Below are 23,608 nucleotides of genomic sequence, written 5' to 3' on the forward strand. Positions count from 1 at the left end.
TCCTTTTCGATTGCCGTATCTTATGTCCCGCGGGTGTCCCGGGGCTTCGTGTGGCAGAAGGCACACACACACACACGGGCGGGCTACAGAGGCGGGTCGAGGTTGAGTAGCTGTCAGTGCGTGGCTGTTGCTGGAACCTCGAGCTCGTGGTCGATAAATTTATGGCCACGCGGTCATATCGGACCCGGTGGACGCAACGGAATGGTTTATGAAGTTTGAATGGTGTGGAGAAGCGTTGAAACAATAAACGCAAACACAAATACGTGGCATTTTTGTGCCTTGATTCATTGACGCGCCTGCAAAGAAGGAACGCGTGTATGTTTCATTTACATGGGGGTTTTGGAATAAACAAGGGATGATGTTTTTTTTTTTATAATTTACGTAGTTTTTACTTGATGTATTTATTTCGACCATTTTTTGCTGAGACCAAGGTATATTGGTGAAACTCGAAACACCATTACTCTACCTCATTTTGCAGTCTAGGTCGTTTGCTTAGTCTAGTCAAGTGAGATGTTTCACAAAAACGAAGAAAAGAAAAGTAAACATAATGTTGGTTCATTATGGTAAAGCGTAACCTCTGCACAGAGATGCTCATCTGGACGATTTCCTCTCTGGAAAAAGATGACAGTTTTGACCAGCACCGAGCAAAACAAAACTGCACAAATAATACAAAATAATAACTGTGGGAAATCGGTGAGAAGGTATCGTTCACCCGTCGAAAACCCCGCCAATGCACTATGGCACCCAATGGACACTCGCGGGGAAGCATTATTCCCGTACGACACGACGACAACGGCAGGGAATCGACGCTCTTCCCAGCAGGGGCAGGCAGCAGAAAGTCATCCCATAATTGCGAGTCGTGCCCCCATCGATAGAGTGGTAATGAGATAATTTGTTTGCCGTTTTGCACAAATTTTGCACCGGACTAACTTTCTTTTAAGCAGAAATAAAAAAAACGGGAACCCGTCCCATCCTGTGGCGACCAAGATGAGTCAATTCTGTCAACTGCGAGGCCCACGACTTTCATGACCATTTTTTTCCCTATGGTTCCTCGTTCGGCGTGGTGCTTTGGTGGTTAATTTGTTTTAACGGTCGCTGCAAGCTGGGTCGACGATGGCGCCTCATGAAAGTAGATGTGCAGACTCGAGTGTGGCCGTGGCAGCTGATATGGACGATTGATGCTGTGGCTGCAGTTGAATCTGGAGCTTGGGATGGCTTTCCCTCCTTCGGGGTGGGATCGTGTCGTTAGTTCGTGAGAAAATTAGCACCGATCCAGGTTGTTTTGGGATGGTGGGGATATTTCGGGGGATGTGTCGGAGTGGCAAAAGGGAGAAAAATCCAAGTTCGATGGAAGAGAGTTCATCTGGTGGTTGATTCATAAATCATTTGGGTAGCTAATAATAGATACTTGCTACTAATGCAAATAGTTGTAGGTTCTTATTAAAAAGAAACAAACTTTTCTGATCTTCAAGACCTCAAAATTATTTGGTTTCTACACGACTTGTTACAAAATCTCATTAGGTCCTAAAAATTTGCATACACATTCTTTGGGAATTGCGAATCTCAGGAAAAATTTCACGCCCTACAAACTCTTCAATACCTTCACACCGGTTAGGGCTGAGAAAATGACTTACTCTCGTCAAGAATCTTGCAAATTAAATGAAGAATGCCCTCCCTTATCTCGCTGTCTGGTCAAAGCCTTAATTTTCACTACTTACCCTAATTGAATTTACTGTTGTCTATTTACTCTCGCATTCTGTTCTTCTCCATCATTTCCCGCAGGAGGACGTACGGTACAATGGTGCTCCCGGGAGTGGTGCTCTAGGCAATAGCGCTGGTGGTGGTGGTGGTGGCAGTGTTGGTGCTAATGGTACTGCCAGCAACAACAACAGCAACAACAACGGCGCTGGTAATTTGCATCCCGCCCTAATGCAGCTTCAGCAACAGCACGGCAAGCAGTTGCTGGTGGGAAGCGGCGCAAGCCCAACGTCCGGCGGCCCGGAACGGATGCTACTGGTCGGCGGTGGTGGTGTTGGTGTGGCGGCCGTTAACGGAAACAACGGCAACGGCAATCAGACGCCAACACCGACGATTGTCCCCGGCGGGGGCAACAACACCACCAACGGCAACACCATTCTAACGCAGGCCGGGCTGGAGGAGTACAGCCGGGCGTACTACGAGCAGACGGCGATGTACCATCATCAGAAGCAATCGTCCTACGCACAATCGGAGGGTTATCATAGCTACGTGTCGAGCTCGGACTCGAGCTCCACGCCGTTCCTTGATCGGTAAGTAACCAAACGAAATCCCTTGGGCGGAGGAGAGCCTCGTCTGCGCGATAAGGCGCTTCGCAATGCGTCAGACATTAAAAGCCCGGAGCATCTGACATGCACGGGTGTATCAGCTGTAGGTCAGTAGAATAGCTATTAATTTAACGCTTGATCGCGGGTCGCTGAGTGTGGCTGTGTCATCGCCGGTTGAAACACACGATTCACGGTGGCTAATAGCCGGTCTAGCAGGTGCATAGGTTGCTGCACAGACATGCTTCACGCTCACTCGGTCAGGGTTAGTGTCGCTGAGATGTGTACCGCTGACACAGCAGTGTGTGGAGTATGGACTTCAGACAAAAAGAGCGGAGGAAAGAACACCCGAATATTTTGAACCGTTCAGTGGAAGATCGCCGATGCATCGCGGCTGTCATCGAACGCGTTAATTTCCGGCAAACATGACAAAACACTTAAAAGCGGAAGGTTCCTGTTTCTTTTCTCTCGCTCCGCATTTTCATGTTCCATTTTGGGGACTTAAACGGGGATCTATAAAAGCTACACTAGGAAATCCCTTTCTGGGATTCGCCTCGAGGCTATGGCATACGGGTTTTTTTTTTGGGAGCTGTTTGTTAATGCAAATCGTACCATTTCTCGTGTCAACATGTACCTTCTCTCTGGAGCATTGTGTGTCGGAAGATTTTGCTTAATTTTGGACAAGATTTTCACGACAGCCTTAAAAGGTAGTCGCTAATGTTTACGCACCGTAAAAAGTGTTAAAACTTTCATTTGTAAATGGAAAAGGGCAGTAGGGCGGATATCAAATGACGGATGTTGTTGAACTTTTTGGAACAGATTTTGAACCTCAAATGGCGGGAGTCAAGGATGATCGTCGTCATATTGTAATTGTTTGAGTCCTGTTCCGATTAATCCCAATAATTACATGATCATAGATATCTTCAAAGTATAGCCAACACTGCAAGAGCAGATAGATTGATTATTACGCTCTCGGAAACATCTTCTTGTGTTCGATCCTATTGTCTTCATCTTTTTTTCTCATACATGCCCAATGTTTTTGCTATTTGTTTTCTTCTATAGAGGGATCTAAATTAGCATTTTTTGAGCACACATCCATCATCATCTACGAACTTTTTTTCGACTGCTGCTCTTCACCGTCCAGTAAGTAATAGACTGCTTACCCGGCAAACAACGTAAGGTTATTTGCTCCACATAAACCATCCCAAAAAAAAGGAGGATGCATATAATTATTACACAAACAATTTGGTACGGTTTGTGAATGCTTGGGGTAGTGGGAAGAGCACAACAGCAAGCAAAAAGCAAATGTGTATGCTGAGTTCATAAATTGAGTTTTCGTAAAAAGAAACACACTCTGAACATCACCGCCGCAGTAGAAAATGAAACACAGACCCCAACCCCTTGTGCGAAAGAAGAAATCAAATTTCCTGCAGTCGAGTGTGGGTGGGTTCAATTTGGTACGAGCAATGTGTGTGTGTGTTGTTTTTTTCTAGTTTTCTCACTCATTTCCATCCTGGTTCGTTGCGCATCATATTCCATCAAGATTTGTTCGGACAGTTGGAAAAACTTCAACCCCTCAAACCGGAGTCCGCGATCTTGATATGCACAAAGCCAGCAAAGCGTTTGATGTGTGGGATTTGCGAAATAGAGCAATCATATTCATGGGTCGTTTTTGGATGGCATGAAAAGTGTAGCGAAAACGTTAAGGAATCAGCTCACCTAAACGTGCGCGATGCTAAGCAGCGTAAAATGTGGAACACATCTTTTCCACCCGACAAGACACAAGACTCGTTTGGGCAAGTGCGGGCAAGAGAAGAAATCTGCAATGCGTCGAACGAACCAAATTTTCCACGGCTATGTGGTGCAAACGTTGACTGCAGTCGTTGAAATTCTGGTAAACGATTTGGCGCTAAATATGTGCGCATACTAATAAGCTAAAATGGGATTGGGGTGAAGGTGGTTAGGTTCTCGTTATCGTGATTTTGTATTTATTGTGGTTCGAATCCATAACGATGCAACTTATTCCAAAGTGTGCTGCTAATGTGTGTTGATGGCAACCGGCGCAGATACATCCTTCAATCTTCTGATTGATTCCGGCATCGATCCGTTAAGGCGTGAAAATGACCAGAACGAGCAAAGCCACCTCGCAAACCAAGCCCACATCACGGGTTGTGTCTGTGTGGGAAAGAAGGTGTATCGTTTTCAGGGCGCTTGTTTACTTCGTCTGCTCATAAACCGTCCGCCTTGCAACCTCCATCGCCGTATGAAAACCGTCACTAATGAACTTCCAAAAAGTTCCCAGCATTCGTGAGGGAAGGAGATGCAGGGAGGAAGCAGTAGCGGAAGAAGTTTTGGGGCGTTTGAAATATTACACAAAACCCCCGGAGCACAAGAAAATGGCCCCGTTTCCAGCTGAAATACGCGCGATGCAAACGATGAGCGAATGAAACGAATCCAATATTATATTTCAACCCCAAAAAAAGAAACCAACCCTCCTCCACCTTCTCTCCTCTACTGCACCGGCTCAATCAATCTATGATCGATGGGTTTTGAGATCGATTTTCCGCGTCCGAGCAGCGAATCTGCCAGCGCCCGACGACGACGCAGTTTCAGACGGCGTGGCCCGGCATCTGAAGGCAAAATAAATACGCGCATGGGTAGTAGTGATGGGTAAATACAATTTTTTTCCGGAGTCGGATTGATCCAACTCCGGCACCCCTCGGAGTCGGACTCGGAGTTGCTCCGGACTGTTTAGCGGGGGGGGGGGGGGGGGGTGCGTTCGCGAAAACCCTCGGACTCATCGACTCCGAGTCCGGATCAGTCCGGATCAGTCCGGATCAGTCCGGATCAGTCCGGATCAGTCCGGATCAGTCCGGATCAGTCCGGATCAGTCCGGATCAGTCCGGATCAGTCCGGATCAGTCCGGATCAGTCCGGATCAGTCCGGATCAGTCCGGATTACTCCGGATCACTCCGGATCACTCCGGATCACTCCGGATCACTCCGGATCACCTCGGATCACTCCGGATCACTCCGGATCACTCCGGATCACTCCGGATCACTCCGGATCACTCCGGATCACTCCGGAATTATCGTTTAGACAATTCTTGATGAGTTCATTGACTTTCAAGTCGTACATCGAATATACGAAAACTGATCCGGAGTGATCCGGAGTGATCCGGAGTGATCCGGAGTGATCCGGAGTGATCCGGAGTGATCCGGAGTGATCCGGAGTGATCCGGAGTGATCCGGAGTGATCCGGAGTGATCCGGAGTGATCCGGAGTGATCCGGAGTGATCCGGAGTGATCCGGAGTGATCCGGAGTAATCCGGACTGATCCGGACTGATCCGGACTGATCCGGAGTGATCCGGAGTGATCCGGACTGATCCGGACTGATCCGGACTGATCCGGAGTCGAATTCAGTTATGATCCGGAGCCGGAGTCATATTATGCGCACCGGAGTCGGAGTTGATCCATGACTCCGCTCCGGATTACCCATCACTAATGGGTAGCTCTAGTTTTGGGTTACGCATGAGGTTCCTATTATTGGGATGATATAATGGGGCGATTGCATTTAGATTCGATTTCCGACACCTTTGGCGGAGTAGTATGCCGTTTGGAGATCGTGGCATTCGTTCGTCCCGTGTTCGACTGGGGCATTGGCACAAAAATGGAAGGCTAGCCATATGAAGTCATAATTATACCATTAAGAATCGTTATAAGCAATAGGTTTTAAGTATCATGGTTTTCTTTTTTTTTCGAGCAGTATACTGTATCATCTCCTTCAAGATCACCTACTTAGTGGCATTATCGTTCGGCAAAATCAGTCCCCTTCTGCATTTCGGCTTGAATTGGATTTGATTAAAAAATCGCCTACGGGTGAAATCGCTGTCCTCTCTGTGGAGCGACTACTGCTGCACAGTTGCTGGAGCAAGACCTTCTTGATTGGGTTCTTATTAAAGCAAATTCAAAAGCATAAAGCCTCTCGCCTGTGCTACGGCGGCCGATAGAGATACGTGCTTTCAATTTCATGCAGAGTTGGGCCTTTTTATGAGCGCTTCGACTGCACGTGGCTAAAGGAAAGGGGTGCTAGCTTATTCACTAAACCATCGTACGTTAGCGGTATGATTAATGAAACGAGTTTGAATGATTTCAGCAGCAAGTCAGGACGTAAGCTTATGAACTGACGTCAAACAACTGTCTGATACCTTCAATGGAGATGAAATAGAGCAAACTGATCATCATTTCCACTGGAAAACCATTAAGATCCACAGTGTTCAGAAGCTAGCTTCAGCTAGCCGTACGTTTGTCTGTCTAGGAATCCAAATTCAATACCAAGAGGAGAGCAACTTCGAACAAACTTGCCAAGAATTTCGTACCTTCGAAGCGAAAGCAAATCACGCTCCTCCGCGTTATCTGACAACCTGCATCAGCCTTCTAACGAGCTACAACTGTACAACGCCCGGGATGCAACGCGACAGAGCGTGTTCCGGGTCAAGATCAACAACATCCGTTCGATCGATCCCGCTTCCTTTCACTTTCCTCTTCCGGAAGGCAGATGTCATGCAGATGTCTAAACATTTCGTTTGCCATACTTCAACGTCGCCGGGAAACGGTAACCTAGTAAAACTTTCGCTCACGAAGAATCGTCCTCCTCCCGAGCAAGGCAACTGCGAGTCATTTGAAGAACTCGTGGCCTGGCTTGCAGGTTGGGGGGTGGTTTCTTTCTCCCCTGGCGGCTGCCTATGCGGTATTTGGAAGTTCGGGATAAGTTTGATAAAAATCTGACCCCCTTTTAAGGGGCCCCGTGGTTTGGTTGTACCGAACGAGGGCAGCTAACTAGCAACGCCGTCCTCTGACCTGACCCTGACGGAATCGAGGCGTTACCCGCTGAGCGGACTTGAATACCGGACCCTGAATTGATCGATCGAGAGGAGGGACGGTCTCACTCTGTTCGATTATGGGCTTCTAATTTGCTGTTGTAGGCTTCTATATCACCTTGGAGATCTTTCTTAGATTACGGCTTACAAAACCGACTGAGAGAACAGTGGTGAACTTCTGATTTTAACTGTAAAAAATGTAAAAAAATCTATCGTTGAATCCAATGAATGGACTCAAACTCCAAAATGTACATTAAAATAATCAACTGAAAGGCAGATAGAAACACAGACAAGCTCGCTTCCTCGATTGCGCTCGGTGGCGTCAGTGATTTAGGCAAGCTTTTGTCCCAACTAAGAAATAAGATACGGATCAGGCTGTGAAACATCGGTATGACCCTCTCCAATCGACACGAGTTCATACTTGAATGAACCTCAACCTATCGCCCGGGCAGCATCTCTCGAGCAGCGTTTGCTCTCGATGTCTTTTGCATTTTGGCACGTATTGCTTTTCGCCATAGGTTTTGTTTGTCTATTTGCTTTCCATCACAGCCGTGCCCCGCCGGCCCCGTATACCACTGGAGAGACGATACTTTCGAGGCTCTTCATTGGGGAGCAAATTTTACAGCTATAGGTCACCGAAGAAAAGCTAATCGATCTTATACCCTTCGTTCGATGCAAAACACTCCTCAGAAGGGAACTCCTTCCTATTTAATCGCCACAGATCTTTAGATCTACGCTGCTTTGTGTGGACGATAAATGCGGAATGATAGAAGATACATTTTGGGAGATCTTTATGGAGAGCTACGCCAAATACGTACAGCTGTGGTATGGTTGAAACAAATGCAGTGCGGTGTAGTTGGGAAGAAACAAATCGAAAAGAGGTTCATCTCTGTTCAGTTACTTCCAAAACATTGAGTCTGTTTTGGGGAGAAGAACTTTCTCCAGCTTCTTCAATACACTTGGAAGTTGTGGTACGGATGTGGTAAATTTTCTCCATTTACCTCGAGGGGGGTGGTCTAGGGAAGAACTTGTTTCACGGTTAGTTTGTGATGTACTTACTGCAGAATGCGGGGCGTAATGAACAATTTTCCCTTTTGCTCGAATGTTGAAGGCACGGGAAGAAAATTGCTTTACAAAGAAAGGGGATACTACCGAACGGTATTCTCATTAGAAGCTCAGACGAATCGGCTTGAGGCCATAGCGCAGACCACCCCCAAGCCAAAGCTAAATAACTGCTACTGGATGCGCGGTTCTCAACAAAATGGAGAAGATGAAATGAGTATGTACTGGGCTGGGGTAGGTATCGTCTAATTACGGCTGTACATCGGAAACGGAAATGTTTATTATATTTCGGCCATTGCACGCATTTTGTTCGTGTTTGTAATGAGGTTCTTTGTACTGACTTTGTTGTAGCGTCAGTGGTTTTTAAACCCACCTACAATGTTTCATACGCAATTAAACCAAAACCAATCTTGTGCTCATATTGCTCAAGCAGTGGTTCTTCCGTGGGTGGTGAATTGCATTTGAACTCGTTTAGCAAATAGAATAGTTCATTAGAGTAAGTCAACGTTTGCTGACCCTTCTGCCAGTCCAACATAAATCTTTACCGTCAAAAAGTGTGATTTATTGACACCTCACCTTCAGTTGCAACGAACGAAGACTCGGGCTTCCCCACTGACACTGACCTGTCACAAAAGGTATCACACAAAGCACGGTGTGCCGACCGGCTAGAGCTTGAGTCATTTATAACGCCATCTGGGTTGCATATGGGACTTTTACCAAAGCTCTGTGGCCGCCCTGGTGGTCGACTCCCAGCTGTCGTCTAATTGTTCATCGTACCGATCGATCATGCTTGCACACACAGACTCCGGAGCACTGGGCGTTCATTTGCGTACATTAAATCTTTCTACGACCGACTGCTCCACCAACACGTCGTCATTGCATCGCATGGGAAGCAGCACTCCTTCGGTAGTAGTAGTAGTAGTAGTATAGCGGTAGTGACGACGCTGCCATCTCTGCCATCCAACCGACACGAGGGGCGGGCGGCTGAGAGATTGAAAACATGGGAATGTAATTAACGGCCCGAATGCGCGCATCGATCGTTTGAAATGGCGCACACTCGACGCGTGCATGTTTGCAAAAGAAGCCTCTTTTGCCGGTTGGCCTCCAACCACGACACAGGCCGACAGCACATGGGAGGCTAACCATCATTCAATTCTCGAATGGCCCGGTCCGGCTCGTCCAAGCATTGCGCTTCTGGCGCACACCATCTCCTCCGTGTGTGTGGTGTGGCTGTCATTTTCATTTGGCAAATTGCGTTTGGGCTAGATTTCAAGTCCTGTACATGTATGTGTGTGTACGTACCGTCTCTCGACTCGGCCTCTTTCTCCGACGTCGGCTCCTGCCATCAAGCTGTGACTTTTTAAAATATCACTTTTAATGAGTTCCAGCGCGGTACTCACACATTGGGTTGATTGTCCCTTCGAGCCGGACACCACGACACTGCTCTGAAGGAAGTGTTCCGTTCGTTTCCCTTTTTGGTTGCAAATTTGCTGCTGGACAGAGGGTGTGTGTGCAACTTGTTTTGCATCCGTTCTCCCTGGCTAAGCGGAAGGAGAGATAGTTGGCTTCCCCGAGAATTGGACACTCCACTCTCACTACACTCCAGGTGGTTGTAAGGGAATGCGCTGGTCGATCGTTCGATACCGAAACTGACAGCCAAATTAATGATCCCGAGCATATATCTCCCGACTTCGGTTTGAGCACTGCAAACGAGACTGACAGGCGTACACAAGAAGCCCGAACAGTCGGGGAGAGGTCTACCTTACCGATATCGCGTATCCGGATGCGTTACGATCTACGTTTGATCCCGTCTTTCTTGCCTCGGCCTTCCACCGGCGCAGCTGTACGAGATCCGATCGGTGTGTCCGAACACATGCTCTGCAGAACGAGAGTGAGAGGGTGAAATTCTTGAGGGCCTGATCAACTATTGTTGGTTTATGGAGCACTTTCTGTTCCGTTTTTGTTGTTGTTGTACAAACCACTGATTGACCGGACCTAGCATTTGCATATCAGCTAAATGGCAATTGGAAAGCAAATCAAGCACCCTTAGTTAAGCGGGTATTGCAGTTTCAAGCGGGGGGTACTACTTTCGGGCAGCATTTCCTATTCACTTATTTAAGTGATCCCGTCATCGAAAGGTACGAAATCGAGAGCAGCAGCGAATCAATCGAATCGGTCCAAATCCTTTGTCCGGGCCGTTTGGTGCAAAAGTGAAAGCTAAGCAGAACGTTTCGCTCGTCTCCAGTTTGTCCAATCTGTTTTTCCGGTGTTAGACTCCGAACCATCATCCGTCGGGTAGGAAAACGGCGCCTGCCCTGTCTGTCTATTGTTCGATTTCCTTATGTGCACATCTTCCATATCGCACTATTGTCGGGCACGGGTATGGATGCACGCGAATTTCCCTTTTTGAGCCTGAGGACATTGGTTTTGCTGCTGGATCGGTGACAGTCGGAAGTGATCCCCTTTTTTGTGTGGCCCCTGAGATGAACTGTGTGGCGTGATTTGAATCGAAGACGGGCGCGGAACAAAAAAACCGTGCGCGGTATGTGATGCAGATCGCGTCGGTTGTCGTTCGGTGATCACGAAAACAGCTGAATTGGAACTCCAGTTTAGCAGGCTCCGCTGCGGCATTGTGTTCTTGGTCCACGCGAACGATCGTGGACTTTCAGTTTCGTTTATGCTTCACGCTTGCAATAGAATCCGATCGTTACGGCAGTGGAAATAGGAGCGTGCATCACGCCGCCGGCTAGAAATCGGTGGCGGTAATCGTAGTTTTTCCCTCCCAGATCTGCCGCATTTCTGGTGACGATTTGTCGTCGTCGTCTTCTTCGCCGTTTGCCACGACCTGAAAGTTGGTGGTGATCACAATGGCCACGACACTGTAATTTGGATGGTGTCAGTGAAGCACACGGATGCACATTTTTGTTCCCGACGCTGTTGTACCGTTGTTCCCCATGCTGGACCTAACGGTGCGATGCACTCAATGGCATAATTGCACAATTTTTGTGCGGGTTCTCAGCGGGTCGAGATGACACGCTCGGGTTTGCTGTCAGCAAAGCCGTCGAACCGTCCCCGGAAGGGGCAAAACCTTGCGCCGTAGGATCGCGCGATTCGATGTCAACGCGAGCTTAAGCTGTCCTGAGTGCTCATCATCGGCTTCAGCTTGACATCGGTTACCAGCCGTCGTGTAATCATTTGTAACCACTGTGTCAAACAGTGTGTGTCTGAATGGGGGGAGCTGTCTGAATAGTGAGTGATTTCACTTTTAAGTCTTCAGTGTCTGGGTTGAAAGCGAGAGAATTATAAAATTAGTGTCTGCATTATACGTGCATTTAAACACACAAAGAAGCAGCATACTTTCTCTAGGACATGTTTATAATATATTAAGCTGCTTCCGTCACTGCTGCGCCGTCTAGCTTCCGCACCGATCGCAGAATTTATGACAAATCATTCATTGCCTACAATCGAAGGTCAGTGGATGGTCAGATATCGATAGTAAACCATTTTTTTACGATATGGCCGTAAAACATCCGCCTGCACAGAATTTTGCTTTTACTCGAACTCGCTCAATCCTCGATGGATGGAAAATTTCTCCTCGAACGGGGGCCATAAAAGCGCAGAAGTTTGGCACAGTGTTTGCTACCGAACCGAACCTGGCCCGGACCCTTGGGAAGAAGCGGGGTAAATAAGCTAAAACCCCGTCCCCATAAACACCGGTAGCCCACGGATTTGACCTGCTAAAGAGCCTGCAGCCCACGAAAAGCCCACGGGGTGTGCTGTGTTGGTCCAGGTCGCCAACCGTCGTGGGCTCCGTATGATGTCCGTATGAAACGGGGTAGCCCGTCTTTGCGCGCTTTATACAAAGAAGTCGATTGTGTCGATGTCCGTCACGATGGTCGCATATGGGAGACGTAAGGCAGTGAGAGAAGGAGAGAAGTGCACCTTCGGGGTGCCGGTTGGTGTGGTTCGTTAGCATAAGTGGACCACGAGATATGGATGGTTTAGGAATTGAAAACGAAAGCATCCAGAACGGCAAACGACGAGCGATGCAGATTTATTGAGGTCTTTACGGGATCCGGATGAAAGTGAACCGTACCGATGCGGTTGTGTTGTTTCGGGTTTGAAGGGAGAGTGAACTTTTTAGCAACTTTCTCCTGATGGGGCCTATCTGATCCTGGTAGGATTCTTTGCGATTGAGATCTTGCGCTGGTGCGTGAAATGGAAAGGATTACTCGTGACTTATGATACGATGTGACACGCAACAGTGCACCCTAAAGATCCATTCCAATTGTATTAAACACTTACAGCCTGCCCGTAATTGGAAACATTCATCTAGATGACATCAGCGACCCGGCGCTTCCGACGATTTCATCACACTCTGGTACACGGAGCTTAATTCAATCGTATCGTTTCTCATGGCTCCGGTTCGATCGATTGTAGGTCGTCTCCGAACATTCTCGGATCGCGACATACCGTAATCAAATCACTCTGCTCACTGGTCTCTCGCGACGGTCCCGCGAGACTCGCGATGGCTGAGAAATCTGAGCTTGATTATATCATCCGTCCATCCGTCCGCAAGATCGCCGGCGAGGAATTTCCATCTCGGTGTAGAATGTACCGGCGGGTCAGTAGCTGCTGGAGTTACGATGCGAAAACGCCAACGAAGTGAAGTGGAAATGTGAACGTAAGCCCATGGATGACCCGGTCAATTACGTGGTCTACCTTCCTGTCTTGGTCGGGGTGGTATTGGTGGAGTTCACGAGCTCGTGATAGTCCTCCAACACACTGGTGACCTAATTTTGTCAACGCCTTAGGGAATAGAAGCGATGGACCCACTACTGGTGCAGCAATTGCCGTTTCTCCTATCCAATGAAGTTCGTGGTATTGGTTCATTTATTGGTTTGTTTCCTTGGAACAAAATACTGTAAAAAGAAAGGGCCTTACAACGTTTGACAGTTTTTCAATATAGAACCACATTTGATGTTTCGAGAAAAGAAACAATAAACTTTCTTGTTAAGTATAACATTCTTGAGCTACTTCCACCGGTACAACACAACTTCACTAACAAGCTCCAACCAATAGATCATTTCGCACGGCCCGAAGCGATCGCAGAAATTGGCGGAAGTTTTTGACGCAAATCGTCAAGAATCGTGAGCAGAGAAAGGCCAGCGCAGGCTGTCCGTGCCATTCCGCACTTCGGATCCCTCTCCCTTTACTTCAATGGTGTGTCTGTGTGTTTGAAAGAGACCCTAAATAATGCTACAAATCTACGTCTGTGCTGTCAGCGCCAACAACGGTACCTCATTCATTTGAGCCTGTCCGTGGTCCGATGTTTCCCCCACTGTACACTTGAATCGCGATGTCGATCGATCGATTGATGCCGTTGTTGATGAGACAGCGACAACTGAACGGAGCCGGCCGACGGCTTGTGAGTCGTTACGGCTCGATCCGCTGGGAAAAGTTCTATTTCGTGACCAACGTACCAGACGAACTAATTAGGCAGAGGTGGAAATGAGGAATCGCTTTGCCCCGGCTAGACTCTCACGTCCAAACCGCGCCACAGCTTTCATAACCGCCCTAGGGTGTGTGCGAATAACGGGCGAGAGTCGTCCAGCATCCTATTTTTGCGTACACCGCAGCGCGGCCAACCGGCAAACCGAGAAGTGTTCAATATTTCTCACTCTCGATGACCTTTTTTTTTGGTGCGGCTTCGGTACCTTAAAAATGTACTTTCCCGTGCTGCATTTAAGTACAGCGGGTCGTTCGGTGCTCGGTGCAGCAAAAACATCATTAGTTTTGCGCAGTGGCATGATCGTCTTGCCCAACAAAACGACGTACCCAGCTCACTTTCTACTCGTCCCGAACATCCCGGGGTCAGCTCGTAATGCGGAAGCCATCATCGCGGGCTCCTCTTTTGTAGCCATCTTCCAGGACCTTGCATGTGCTGGTGCCGGACGGTTTTGCGCGATCCCTCGAGGCCGCTCCGCAGCACACGACGACACGCTCCAGACAGAAATCTCGGCAGTTGGGATTGATTTCCACAGCACGGACGACGCGCACTCTACGGTGGCAAGCAGCGCGCCTCCACGATCTTTCCATCGCGGTTCGTGCTGGAAACTTGGTTTGCAATGCGCGACCGTGCGATCATTAGCGATCGTAATTTACGCAGATTGCGACTTTATCGTGGACAGACACCGCAGTCGTCGTGGTCATCGTGGCTCTGCGTCACTGTGCCTGAAGGGGAGAAACGGGCCTGCTACTATCCAACCAAGGAGCAACCAGAGAGCAGATCACAAGCAACATTGTTGTCACCCCGATATTGTTGGTATTTCGTTCACAGACAGGAGAGGAGAAGAAGAAGCAACACACAAATCAGTGCAGCAGTAGTCTCCTACGCAGCCTTGTAGACATCGTGATCGCTCAAGAACCGCAGACCACAACGTGTGCGCGCTCCATGTTTACGAATCTTTTCACGATTGCAACTTTGTTGCGAGTTGTTGACGGGCGGTTTGTGTTTCCACGGGACTGTTTGCAACCGGCAGGGAAGCGTGGGTCTTCCCTGACACGAGGTCCTGACTCGTGAGCGCAGCGTCAAGACGCTTTTTTATTGATCCCCGCTTGCTTTAATGAAACAATTGAAACTTCAAGAATAAAAATTGCTTTCCTACTATCTTGCACTGGACATCTGCGGTGATGTTTTCTGATTGGACCTGGCTATAACCTCTCTCCCAGGGGGACAGTGAACAACACGGGATCGACTCGGTAAACCTAATTAATAGAGCACTTAAACGATACTGGACAGCGGAGGGAGGACCCCACTAAGGCACACGGGGACAGCATCCAGCATCCCGAGCCCGGGTTAATAATGGGCTTCTGGGTGCCGTTGCGGTGATGGTCGATTTGCTTACCGAAGTGTAAACATGGCAAGTGCCAATGAGATGAATGACTTCGTTTGTATCGCTCGTGTCTGCAAAACTCTCCCCGTCCATCGGATCGGGGCGGGCGTATCAATTCGCGGACAACGCAGCTCAATTGTTCTCGCGCCACTGATCAAGCAATCGAGCAGGTTAGCGGCGAGCCTTGTGCAAAGTTCCGTCCGGCGTGGTTGTTATCTCGTCTGGGGAAACGAGGATGCTGAGCCAAGAAGAGGAGGACTGCAGCAGAGATGGTGGTCGTTCGGTTGATTGGATTCTTTATTTGAACGTTTATCTGCCAGGTGTGTACATAAATATCGGCTTAGCTGACAGCAGTTCTTGGCCTTGTTGTCTATCAGCATCGCGGAGTTGGGCTGAGGAGATGGACCTTTGAGAAGTAAATGAACAGAGTTTGCTTTTCATTCCCGTTTTAATGCACTTTCTAATTAACAGCACTGGAGCATCTAGTATGAATATCTCCACGGGCACGAGATCTGATTGCTGTCTAATTTTAATCAGGGTCATCCACTGTATCACATCACTCCACGACCGTCTAATGATGCTTTGAATGCGTAATTTAGTGCTTTTGTGTGTACCTTGTGCTATAGGAGGGATACGAGCGAATGCAAAATTATTCTGCAAGCAATGCCTCTCTCCCATGTAGCGATGGCCATGATACCACCTCCAACTGTGACGTTGAAATTCGACGACGGTGTCTGTCACTTTTGACTCAACAGAAGCTTCAGACACCCGTCTATGTCACCATTTTGATAATCCATTTAGTTCACAGTCGTAACAATCTTATCCACAGTACATTTGTCGTATCTGTTCTAATCAATCATCCGACCGCGATCTCCCGGAGTGTTTTGTTGATGGCTCCGGAACACACACACACAGGGACCCGTGCTCCGAAAAATCCACCAGTTGCGCCACCGTCTGTCACCAGTTGCTGTCATCATTAGAGCGCATCGCCGCATGAGTCGATGTGCCTTTGTGAACGCCGGTGACTGTCATCTGAATACCTTTCAACGGCCCTGTATACACTAAATACACCACCACCCCCGGAGGGCGTCTTCTAATGTGGCGCACGCTACTAATAGTGGCTTACATAAACGCGCGTTGGTCGCCATGATTTGGGGCAGGGTCTTACGGGGTCGTAAGGCTCTTCAAAAATCATAACAAACTGAAGAGTGCAAAGGGGTTTTTTGGGACGTTTCCATCTTTCAGTGTACGAGCGCACAAATTGAGGGATTAAAAGGGTGGTGTTACAAGTAAACGGTGCGCTTTCTTGTGACAATGCTACGTAACTACTACTCGCTTGGACATTGGAGTATGAAACCAAAATAAACAAGCTCTAGTACATCACAGTGGATGAGGTTATAAAATTCATATTTCTACATTCAAAACGTCCTCACTAGATGTCGCTTGTTGAAGAGTTCGAAGTACGTAGGTCGAAGTTTTTCAAGCAGATTAAAAAGATACGCCGTTGCTGCTAGATCGATGCTGCATACGAGACACGGACGTAAAGTCGTCTGAATCGGTATAGCTCTTACAAAAGCTAGATAATGCGATTAAATCCGCTCATAAACCGTTCCACTTGGACGGTGCTTTGTCGGTACCTTCTTCAGCAGAGTTTGAAGTTGATGCAAATAAAATCTCCGGGACCGATACGCGCTTGACGTAGGCAGCAGCCGCACGGCGAGTTCAATTTAACGATTCTAGCTCTGGTAGCTCCATAAATCGTAACCTGTCAAGTAGCCGCGCACGTGAAAGTGAAGCGTTCCGTGCTGGTTGAGCAATCAAACCTGGGCCAAAGTGTGACGGCTCACAGCAGCCCGTGTTCTGTAAAATTCCACCCAGGATGAGTAACTTGGAAAGGTGTATCTAACTCGGCTTGAGAGTTTTGGGCTCGATGTGCTAAGCAGTGCATTGTTCTTAGTCGCCCTACTCGGCTTAGAGCCCGAACTTCCCAGCACGCTGAACTGGGTCACGTCTACCGCTTGCCTGCAGTGTACAACCAGGCAAGACATTTACGTCCGTGGCCCTTTTTTACCAACCAAACGAACTTCGGGAGCACGGGAGCCGTGACGGCGGTGGTTTTGCTTATTGCTTCGGCGTGATTTCAAATCGTCAGCCCCATCTTCACGTGTGGTCGTCGTCCGTGGTGCTGCCCAAGCTCTAGCACGTTCGCACGACCGATGAAATGGAAAGGGCAAACGCGCGCACAGCACAGCCACTGGTGGTCAGTCGGAAAAGGCTTTACGCTTTACACAATAATAAAACCCTGCCTGACTCCCCGACTCCCCGAAGCGGAAGGGCGATGAAGGGAGCACACATTTTCACGGTTTATTTTTCGGCGGTTTTCCCGCGCAGTGAAGCACAGGCGAGCAATTTAGGTTAGGGAACAGCGAAGAAGCAATGGTGCAGGCTGCTCTACAGCGCAAAAGTGCATCCAGCAAAAGGGGAACGTGGAACTGTGGCGCGTGGGCTCGACCGATTACGATCGTTACACGATCGTTCATCTCCATTCGCTGCGGCACTCGCGGCATGCGGCGGCCGTTGCACGATCCGCACACGGTGCGGTGTGTATACACTTCCATTTTTCCTCATTTCCATCGCGAAATGGCACAGATGTGTCAGAGATGAGTGCTGCGCGAACATTGGCCAATTGGTATGCGAAGGGAAAGTGGTATGCTGCCTTGCAACCTGCTGCAACTGATGGCTCGGTTGGGATGGGAAGCGGGGAGGCTGGCCGATCCGTGGCAGGCATTCTTTGGCCGGTGTGTTTCCCCGTGGCGTTTCCGTTTTCTAGGTCGGAATGCTCGGAATCGATTTTTCTTTCCATTTCTTCTTGTTTTGGGAAGAGGTTGTGTTTTCAGTCACGTGTAAAGGTAAAGGGTTTTTAGGTTAAGCATACATTGGAGGGAATTATTTATGCTGCGTGCTGTTAAACAATCGGTAGGAATCAATTACAAGTTGAAATGTACCTTAAAGAATTAAAATAAATGCAAATCAAGAGCCTCTGACCTTCCAATGGTTGATGTGTTCAAGACTGATAACGTTAGCATTAACGTTTAACTTCCACCACCCGCAATAGGACAACTTCAGCTACTCAAACTACCTTCATTCGTGGTATTTGAGGCATTTTTTCCATTGATTACTACATTCAATGCTCAGCCCTGTTGTGGTGAAAAATAGCATCCAATGCTTATTGATCGCATGTTGCAAATTTCCCCCACCATCAAACGCTGCACAATCAGTGCGCACGAAAGTGAAAAGCTCTACAGCTGAGTACGCACTGAAGATGAGCCGGCGCACTCAGGCCATTTGTGTACATGCCCGGTGTGTGCGTACGCCCGTAATTTTTCCATGTCATAAATGTACGCAGATTTTTCTTTCTCTTCGCTCCTATTTTACTTGCGGTACGCTTTTGTTTGGGATTGATCTAGTGTGGTTTCCCCCGAGACACACGGATCTAAGTGCGCGCATGTCCGGTTTGGAAGGGGCAGATGGTAATAAAAATAATCATCTTCATCATAGCTTTGATTGTGCTCGCAGCGTTGCAAGCGAGGCAGCGTACGACGTCACTCCAGCAGCATAAGGAGCCACAATATTTTGCTTATGCTACTCAGCAGTGGTGGCGCAAGTGAACCGGGGGAGCGAAAAAAAGGGCGTAGGTGTCGGATTTCGTACGCGCTCGAACTCTCCCAGGCTCCGGCCCGCTCGGGGTGTGGTGTGGGATGCGTGTGAGATCGTGTGTGTGTTTGTGTGTGCATGTGAACAATAAAACATCGCAACATCGCACAATTTGCAATTTGAATGATAATAATAACAGCCGTACTATACACAACGCAAAACACAAAAAACGAGTGGAAAGTGAGAAGTTCATGACCTCGGTAATAAAATACCGGTAAGTCCGTTTCGCGTTCCTTCGTCACTTCACATCGTACTTGAAAGGTGCTGGTGCTGTGAAGGTAAACGATCGCAAAAATACGGGCACCCACCGCCGCCCCGTGATGCCGATCAATGAATGAGACAGGATGGATTAAAATATAAATCGTTTCTCGCAGCATAAACACTTTTTTTCTCGAGCGAGCGATGCAGCATCAGTGCTGTCCTTGTGGGATAAACATCGAAATTTAAACCAACCTTTTTGTAGAAGCTTCTTTGTGCAGCTTTCGGGGTGGGAAATGGGGGTGTAGGGTGAAATGCAGCGACGCCGTGTGCCGTGTTGATTAACAAAGAAGACAGTCGTCGAATCGGAACATGCGTGTGAACTGTGTGAAGTGAAATTGAATCTCTGGAGATAGCGCGCAAAGGCAAAACAACATGGACTGCGGATGGAATTGCCGCAAATCCAACGCAAAGCTCTTCCCTGCATCGAATCGAACGCTAAAATTGTGTGGAAATGAAATTAAAGTACACCCTGGGTGTCAGAAAGCGTGTTTTAAAACACGCCGGGGAGAGGATCCTATCTGACATGCCGTTCCGGATCTGGGAATAAGCGATCGTTTAAGCGGGGATGTCGTGTACATCCTGGTTCCAATTAGGTTACTGATGAAAGTCCTTGGAATAATAAGACGATTTTTTTTCATACTTACTACCAATACATTTCGGTGTAAGCGAGGTAAAAATTGAATTGAAGGATTACAAAAAAGTACATGAATCGTTTAGCTTAAGCAAGCACCATGGCAGCAAGCAACGAACCCGCTCGTAAGATCTTGCTGACCCCGTTTCGCGCGTCTAATGGTGTAATGGCGTGTGAAAACCATCCAAATACAATCTATTCCCAATCGATCATCCGTGCGTCGTGACGACAATGTGATAATGCGCCACTTCCTGCTCAAACACTGCACAGCCAGCCAGCGAGCCTCCCGCTGCCTACGATGCAGCCGCCTGCAACCCGTCGTTACCGTTACATCCACTTTAGTGTGTGACTGGTTTTTTTTACAGCAGCACATAGACACAAAACATATTCTCTAAGTAAGACAGGAGGGTAGTGCGCATTTTAGGGCATCCGCGGTCGCTCGCGTGATGATGCCACGGGGTGGGCAGACTGCGGCTTGCGGCACAATTTGCGTAACTTCCTTTGGCTGGGTGGCGGAAAACAGACCCTACAACCCACAAACACACCCCGTGGATGCACCGTGGCCGTCGGTTGATCTAGCCTCTCCTACCCTCTAGGCTCGAGGAGAAGGATGCTCCTTCACCCATTCACTTGGTCGTGCATAATTTTACTCTATTACAGCAGCAGAAGGGAACAAACTAAAACAAACCTTCCGCTTCGGGAACTGTGCGGCGTGTGCACAAATTGCTTGCGACGCTTGTGTGTGTGTGTGTGTGTGGGATGGGTTTTGACACGGGGTTAGAGGTGAAGGAAACCCGTTGCTCGCTGCCGGCAGAAGACACAACGCGCACTACATTCTATTACATCACACGTAACAATAGGGGGGTGAGTTTTGACGGGTTGGCAAAATCTGCGTGTTTGTGTGTATGGGTGGTAGTTCTTTTGCCTTTTGCCCTGCTACTTCCTACGAGGTGCTTGAAGAAGAAGCCCTTGTAATTCTGTAGTTTTACCACTGTGAGTCTATTGGAGATGTAACCACAGAAGCTTAATCAGATTTGATTTGAATTATATATTTGTTGTTTTCTTTATCGCAATATACCATCTGAAATGTGAAATAAGATTCTTTTTCAGATATGCTCTGAATATTGCATAATTATTAATGAAAAATCGAATTGGTTTTTTTCTAATTGCACTGAATTCAATCAGTGTGGATTGATTTAAAATCACTTTCACTCCAACACATGCGCGTTACGTGATAAGCGACCGATCTCAAGGTGTTAATGGTGCGCTCTTCTCTAGCATGAAACACCTCAGCCTAACATCATCTGATCAATCTCTCCGGTAGTCATAAATAATTTCACCTTATGTGTATGACACCGTTTGCTGGCGTCATCTTTTTTGTTTTCATATCCGATCGATTTGGCACGATATATGTTGCGTGAGATCAACGCACCACCACCACGGCTGGGGGTTCGGAAATGGGCATAATTTTTCATGAAAGCATGCGTAACATTGTATCCGTTTCCGTTCCCGTACGCTTCACAAAGGTCGTGAGGTTGTGATCGAGTGGCTTTTTTTTTGTTAGCCCTCCCCGAGAGACATCCCCTTTGTATGCATGCATCCATTGAGAGCAATTTAATGTTTCGGCTGTCTGCGATGTTGTTGGTCGCGTTTTGGCAACATGATTCTGTTACATGAGGAATTTGCGATGTGAAACATGATTCATCTCGTAACACGTGTTCTGTTTTTTTGTTGCATCCTTGTTCAGCTTATCCTATGCCAGCCATCTTATCGCTTGCAAATCGAAATCGCTTTCCATAATAAAAGGCAATATTTTACCATTTAAGGCCACAATAGATATTGAATGCATTTGCCTTATTAATTGCATCGCTGCTTAGATATCATTTATATTTTTTTTATCAAGCGCATTTATTTTGCTTCGCCATTATTCACATATGATACTTCACACATATGAATCACCTCTTCGATGGTGGAATTGTAAAGGGGAGCTGTCTTACAACGAAGAAATAAATAATGCACACCAACATACTTTTGTTTAACACTTTGCCTCCCAAACCTGAACATAAAAGCAAACAGCAAATGCCTCTTTATTTGCGAAGATGTTTCATGTGGTTTTCAGCTTCTTCTTCGTCTTCTGTGTGCTTTGCTGTGTGAATAGCGAAAACGCAACATGCGCTATAGCCACCTCTCTGCTTCTTGCGCACTTCTGCACCCCTATTTTTGAATGCAACACAATTGCTTAACAATGGTCAATTCATGATCGAAAATAACTTCCAAGCCACTTACGGCTGCCGCCGCCTTACATATAACAACCAGACAACATGCCACCGTTGCAACAACACACTAAAATATAAATAATCTTCCGCCGACCATTAGTCAAAGTTTATCATGCTTCTCCTCCACCCACGCCCACTGCCGCTTGCGCTCGCTGCACAACAAAACCCGAACGGCCGACCAAACCGTATCGCGCGATCACGATGGAATGGTTTATTATTCTGCCGCCATTTGCCACCGAACGAGATATATTTCTTCCCGGACACGTCATAAGGGGGCCCGATGTCCGATTGTTGGAGGGTTGCTAGGGACAAGCAACTACCACCACTACCACTACTACCCTTTGTTAACTATCGGTTCATATCCCCCCTCATCGTGCCATTTTTGTGTTGGAAAAGGTGACAACCGTTTCGAAATTTGCCACACCAGCTCAAAAGGCCCATCAATAATGTGAAGCACAACGGTGTACCGGGGTGCCAGGGTGTGTATCGATGGAGGTTAAATGTGTAACAGTGCTTCGATACAACTATTTATTACACCAAACAGCAACCCATTTGCCAACGTATACATATGCTGTTGCTTCACTGTTGAGCAGAAAGACAGGAACATTATCACTGTGCTGATTAGTTTTCAAATTATTTTTTTTAATATTGTTTATGTTTCCTCCCATTGCAGACTGCGACAGGATAGTGAGCTGCTACTGTCCCGCTCGACACACAACTGGTCCCAGCAGGACCTGCAGCAGCTGACGTCCTCGACGAGCAGCAGCATCGGCGACAATCACAGCTCGGCCGAAAGTAACAGTTCCTCGACGGAAACGCTCAAATGGCTCGGCTCGATGAGCGACGTGTCCGTGGCTAGCCATGCGACGAGCACGTCCGCCCTGTCCAGCGCCGGTAAGTAATTTAGCCCGCTAGTAGTACTGCTCAGCGATGACCTACACTTTATTCAAATTAAAATAATCAATTCATAGCGCATGCGCTATTTCACTCCCTGGCAAGCTCATTATATTGCACCCTCGAGAGAGTGTGTACGCCCGCTTGAGATGAATACCACGAATGAGGGTTTTACTTCTTCTTCTTCTTCTTCTTTTTTCGCTGTTGCACTCGTGTAGCGTCCATATAATGAAAAACAAATAATGAAATACCGGGGTTCGTCGCTTATACTACCCGCGCCCTGGTGCTCTCGATTGAAGTCTTTCGTTTTCGATAGACGCGGGACTGCGCTCGGGCGTCGTTGACCTTTTGCTCTCGCTTGCAGTGTCCCTATCTCGAGGCGCTGCAGTTGGAAGGAGCTTTTGTATGTGTGCAAGTGTGTGTGTGTGTGTGCCCTTTCGGTGGGTGCTATGATGGTGCCCAGGCGCTGTAAACTATCCTTGCCATTCTTGTGTAAATGGGTAGTTTCTACATTTTTCTATTTAATTTCGTGATTTATCATCGCGCCGCGTTCTTTTGCACACCGTCTAGACGGAGTTGATTATTGTTTAGGCCAGTTCGGCCGGTATGGTTGGTTGACCGGCGGGGTTCTCTCGTTTGTCAGACGAAGCAGCAGCATGCACACACGCAACCTAAACACACCCTTTTACCGAGG

General features: G+C 47.8%; 1 protein-coding gene across 5 annotated transcripts in view; it reads left to right on the plus strand.

Annotated features, from left to right (window-relative positions):
• The window catches only part of LOC120900681 (protein Shroom), a 186,504-nt gene that overhangs the window by 69,661 nt on the left and 93,235 nt on the right, over positions 1 to 23,608 (plus strand). For all 5 annotated transcript variants that reach the window (XM_040308004.1, XM_040308008.1, XM_040308009.1 and 2 more), the window contains exons 3-4: positions 1,783 to 2,288; positions 22,694 to 22,914. In XM_040308004.1, the coding sequence (XP_040163938.1) occupies positions 1,783 to 2,288; positions 22,694 to 22,914 (727 nt within the window). The remainder of the gene's footprint in view (positions 1 to 1,782; positions 2,289 to 22,693; positions 22,915 to 23,608) is intronic.

The sequence above is a fragment of the Anopheles arabiensis genome, chromosome 3 (assembly GCF_016920715.1).
Source record: "Anopheles arabiensis isolate DONGOLA chromosome 3, AaraD3, whole genome shotgun sequence".
NCBI lineage: Eukaryota > Metazoa > Arthropoda > Insecta > Diptera > Culicidae > Anopheles > Anopheles arabiensis.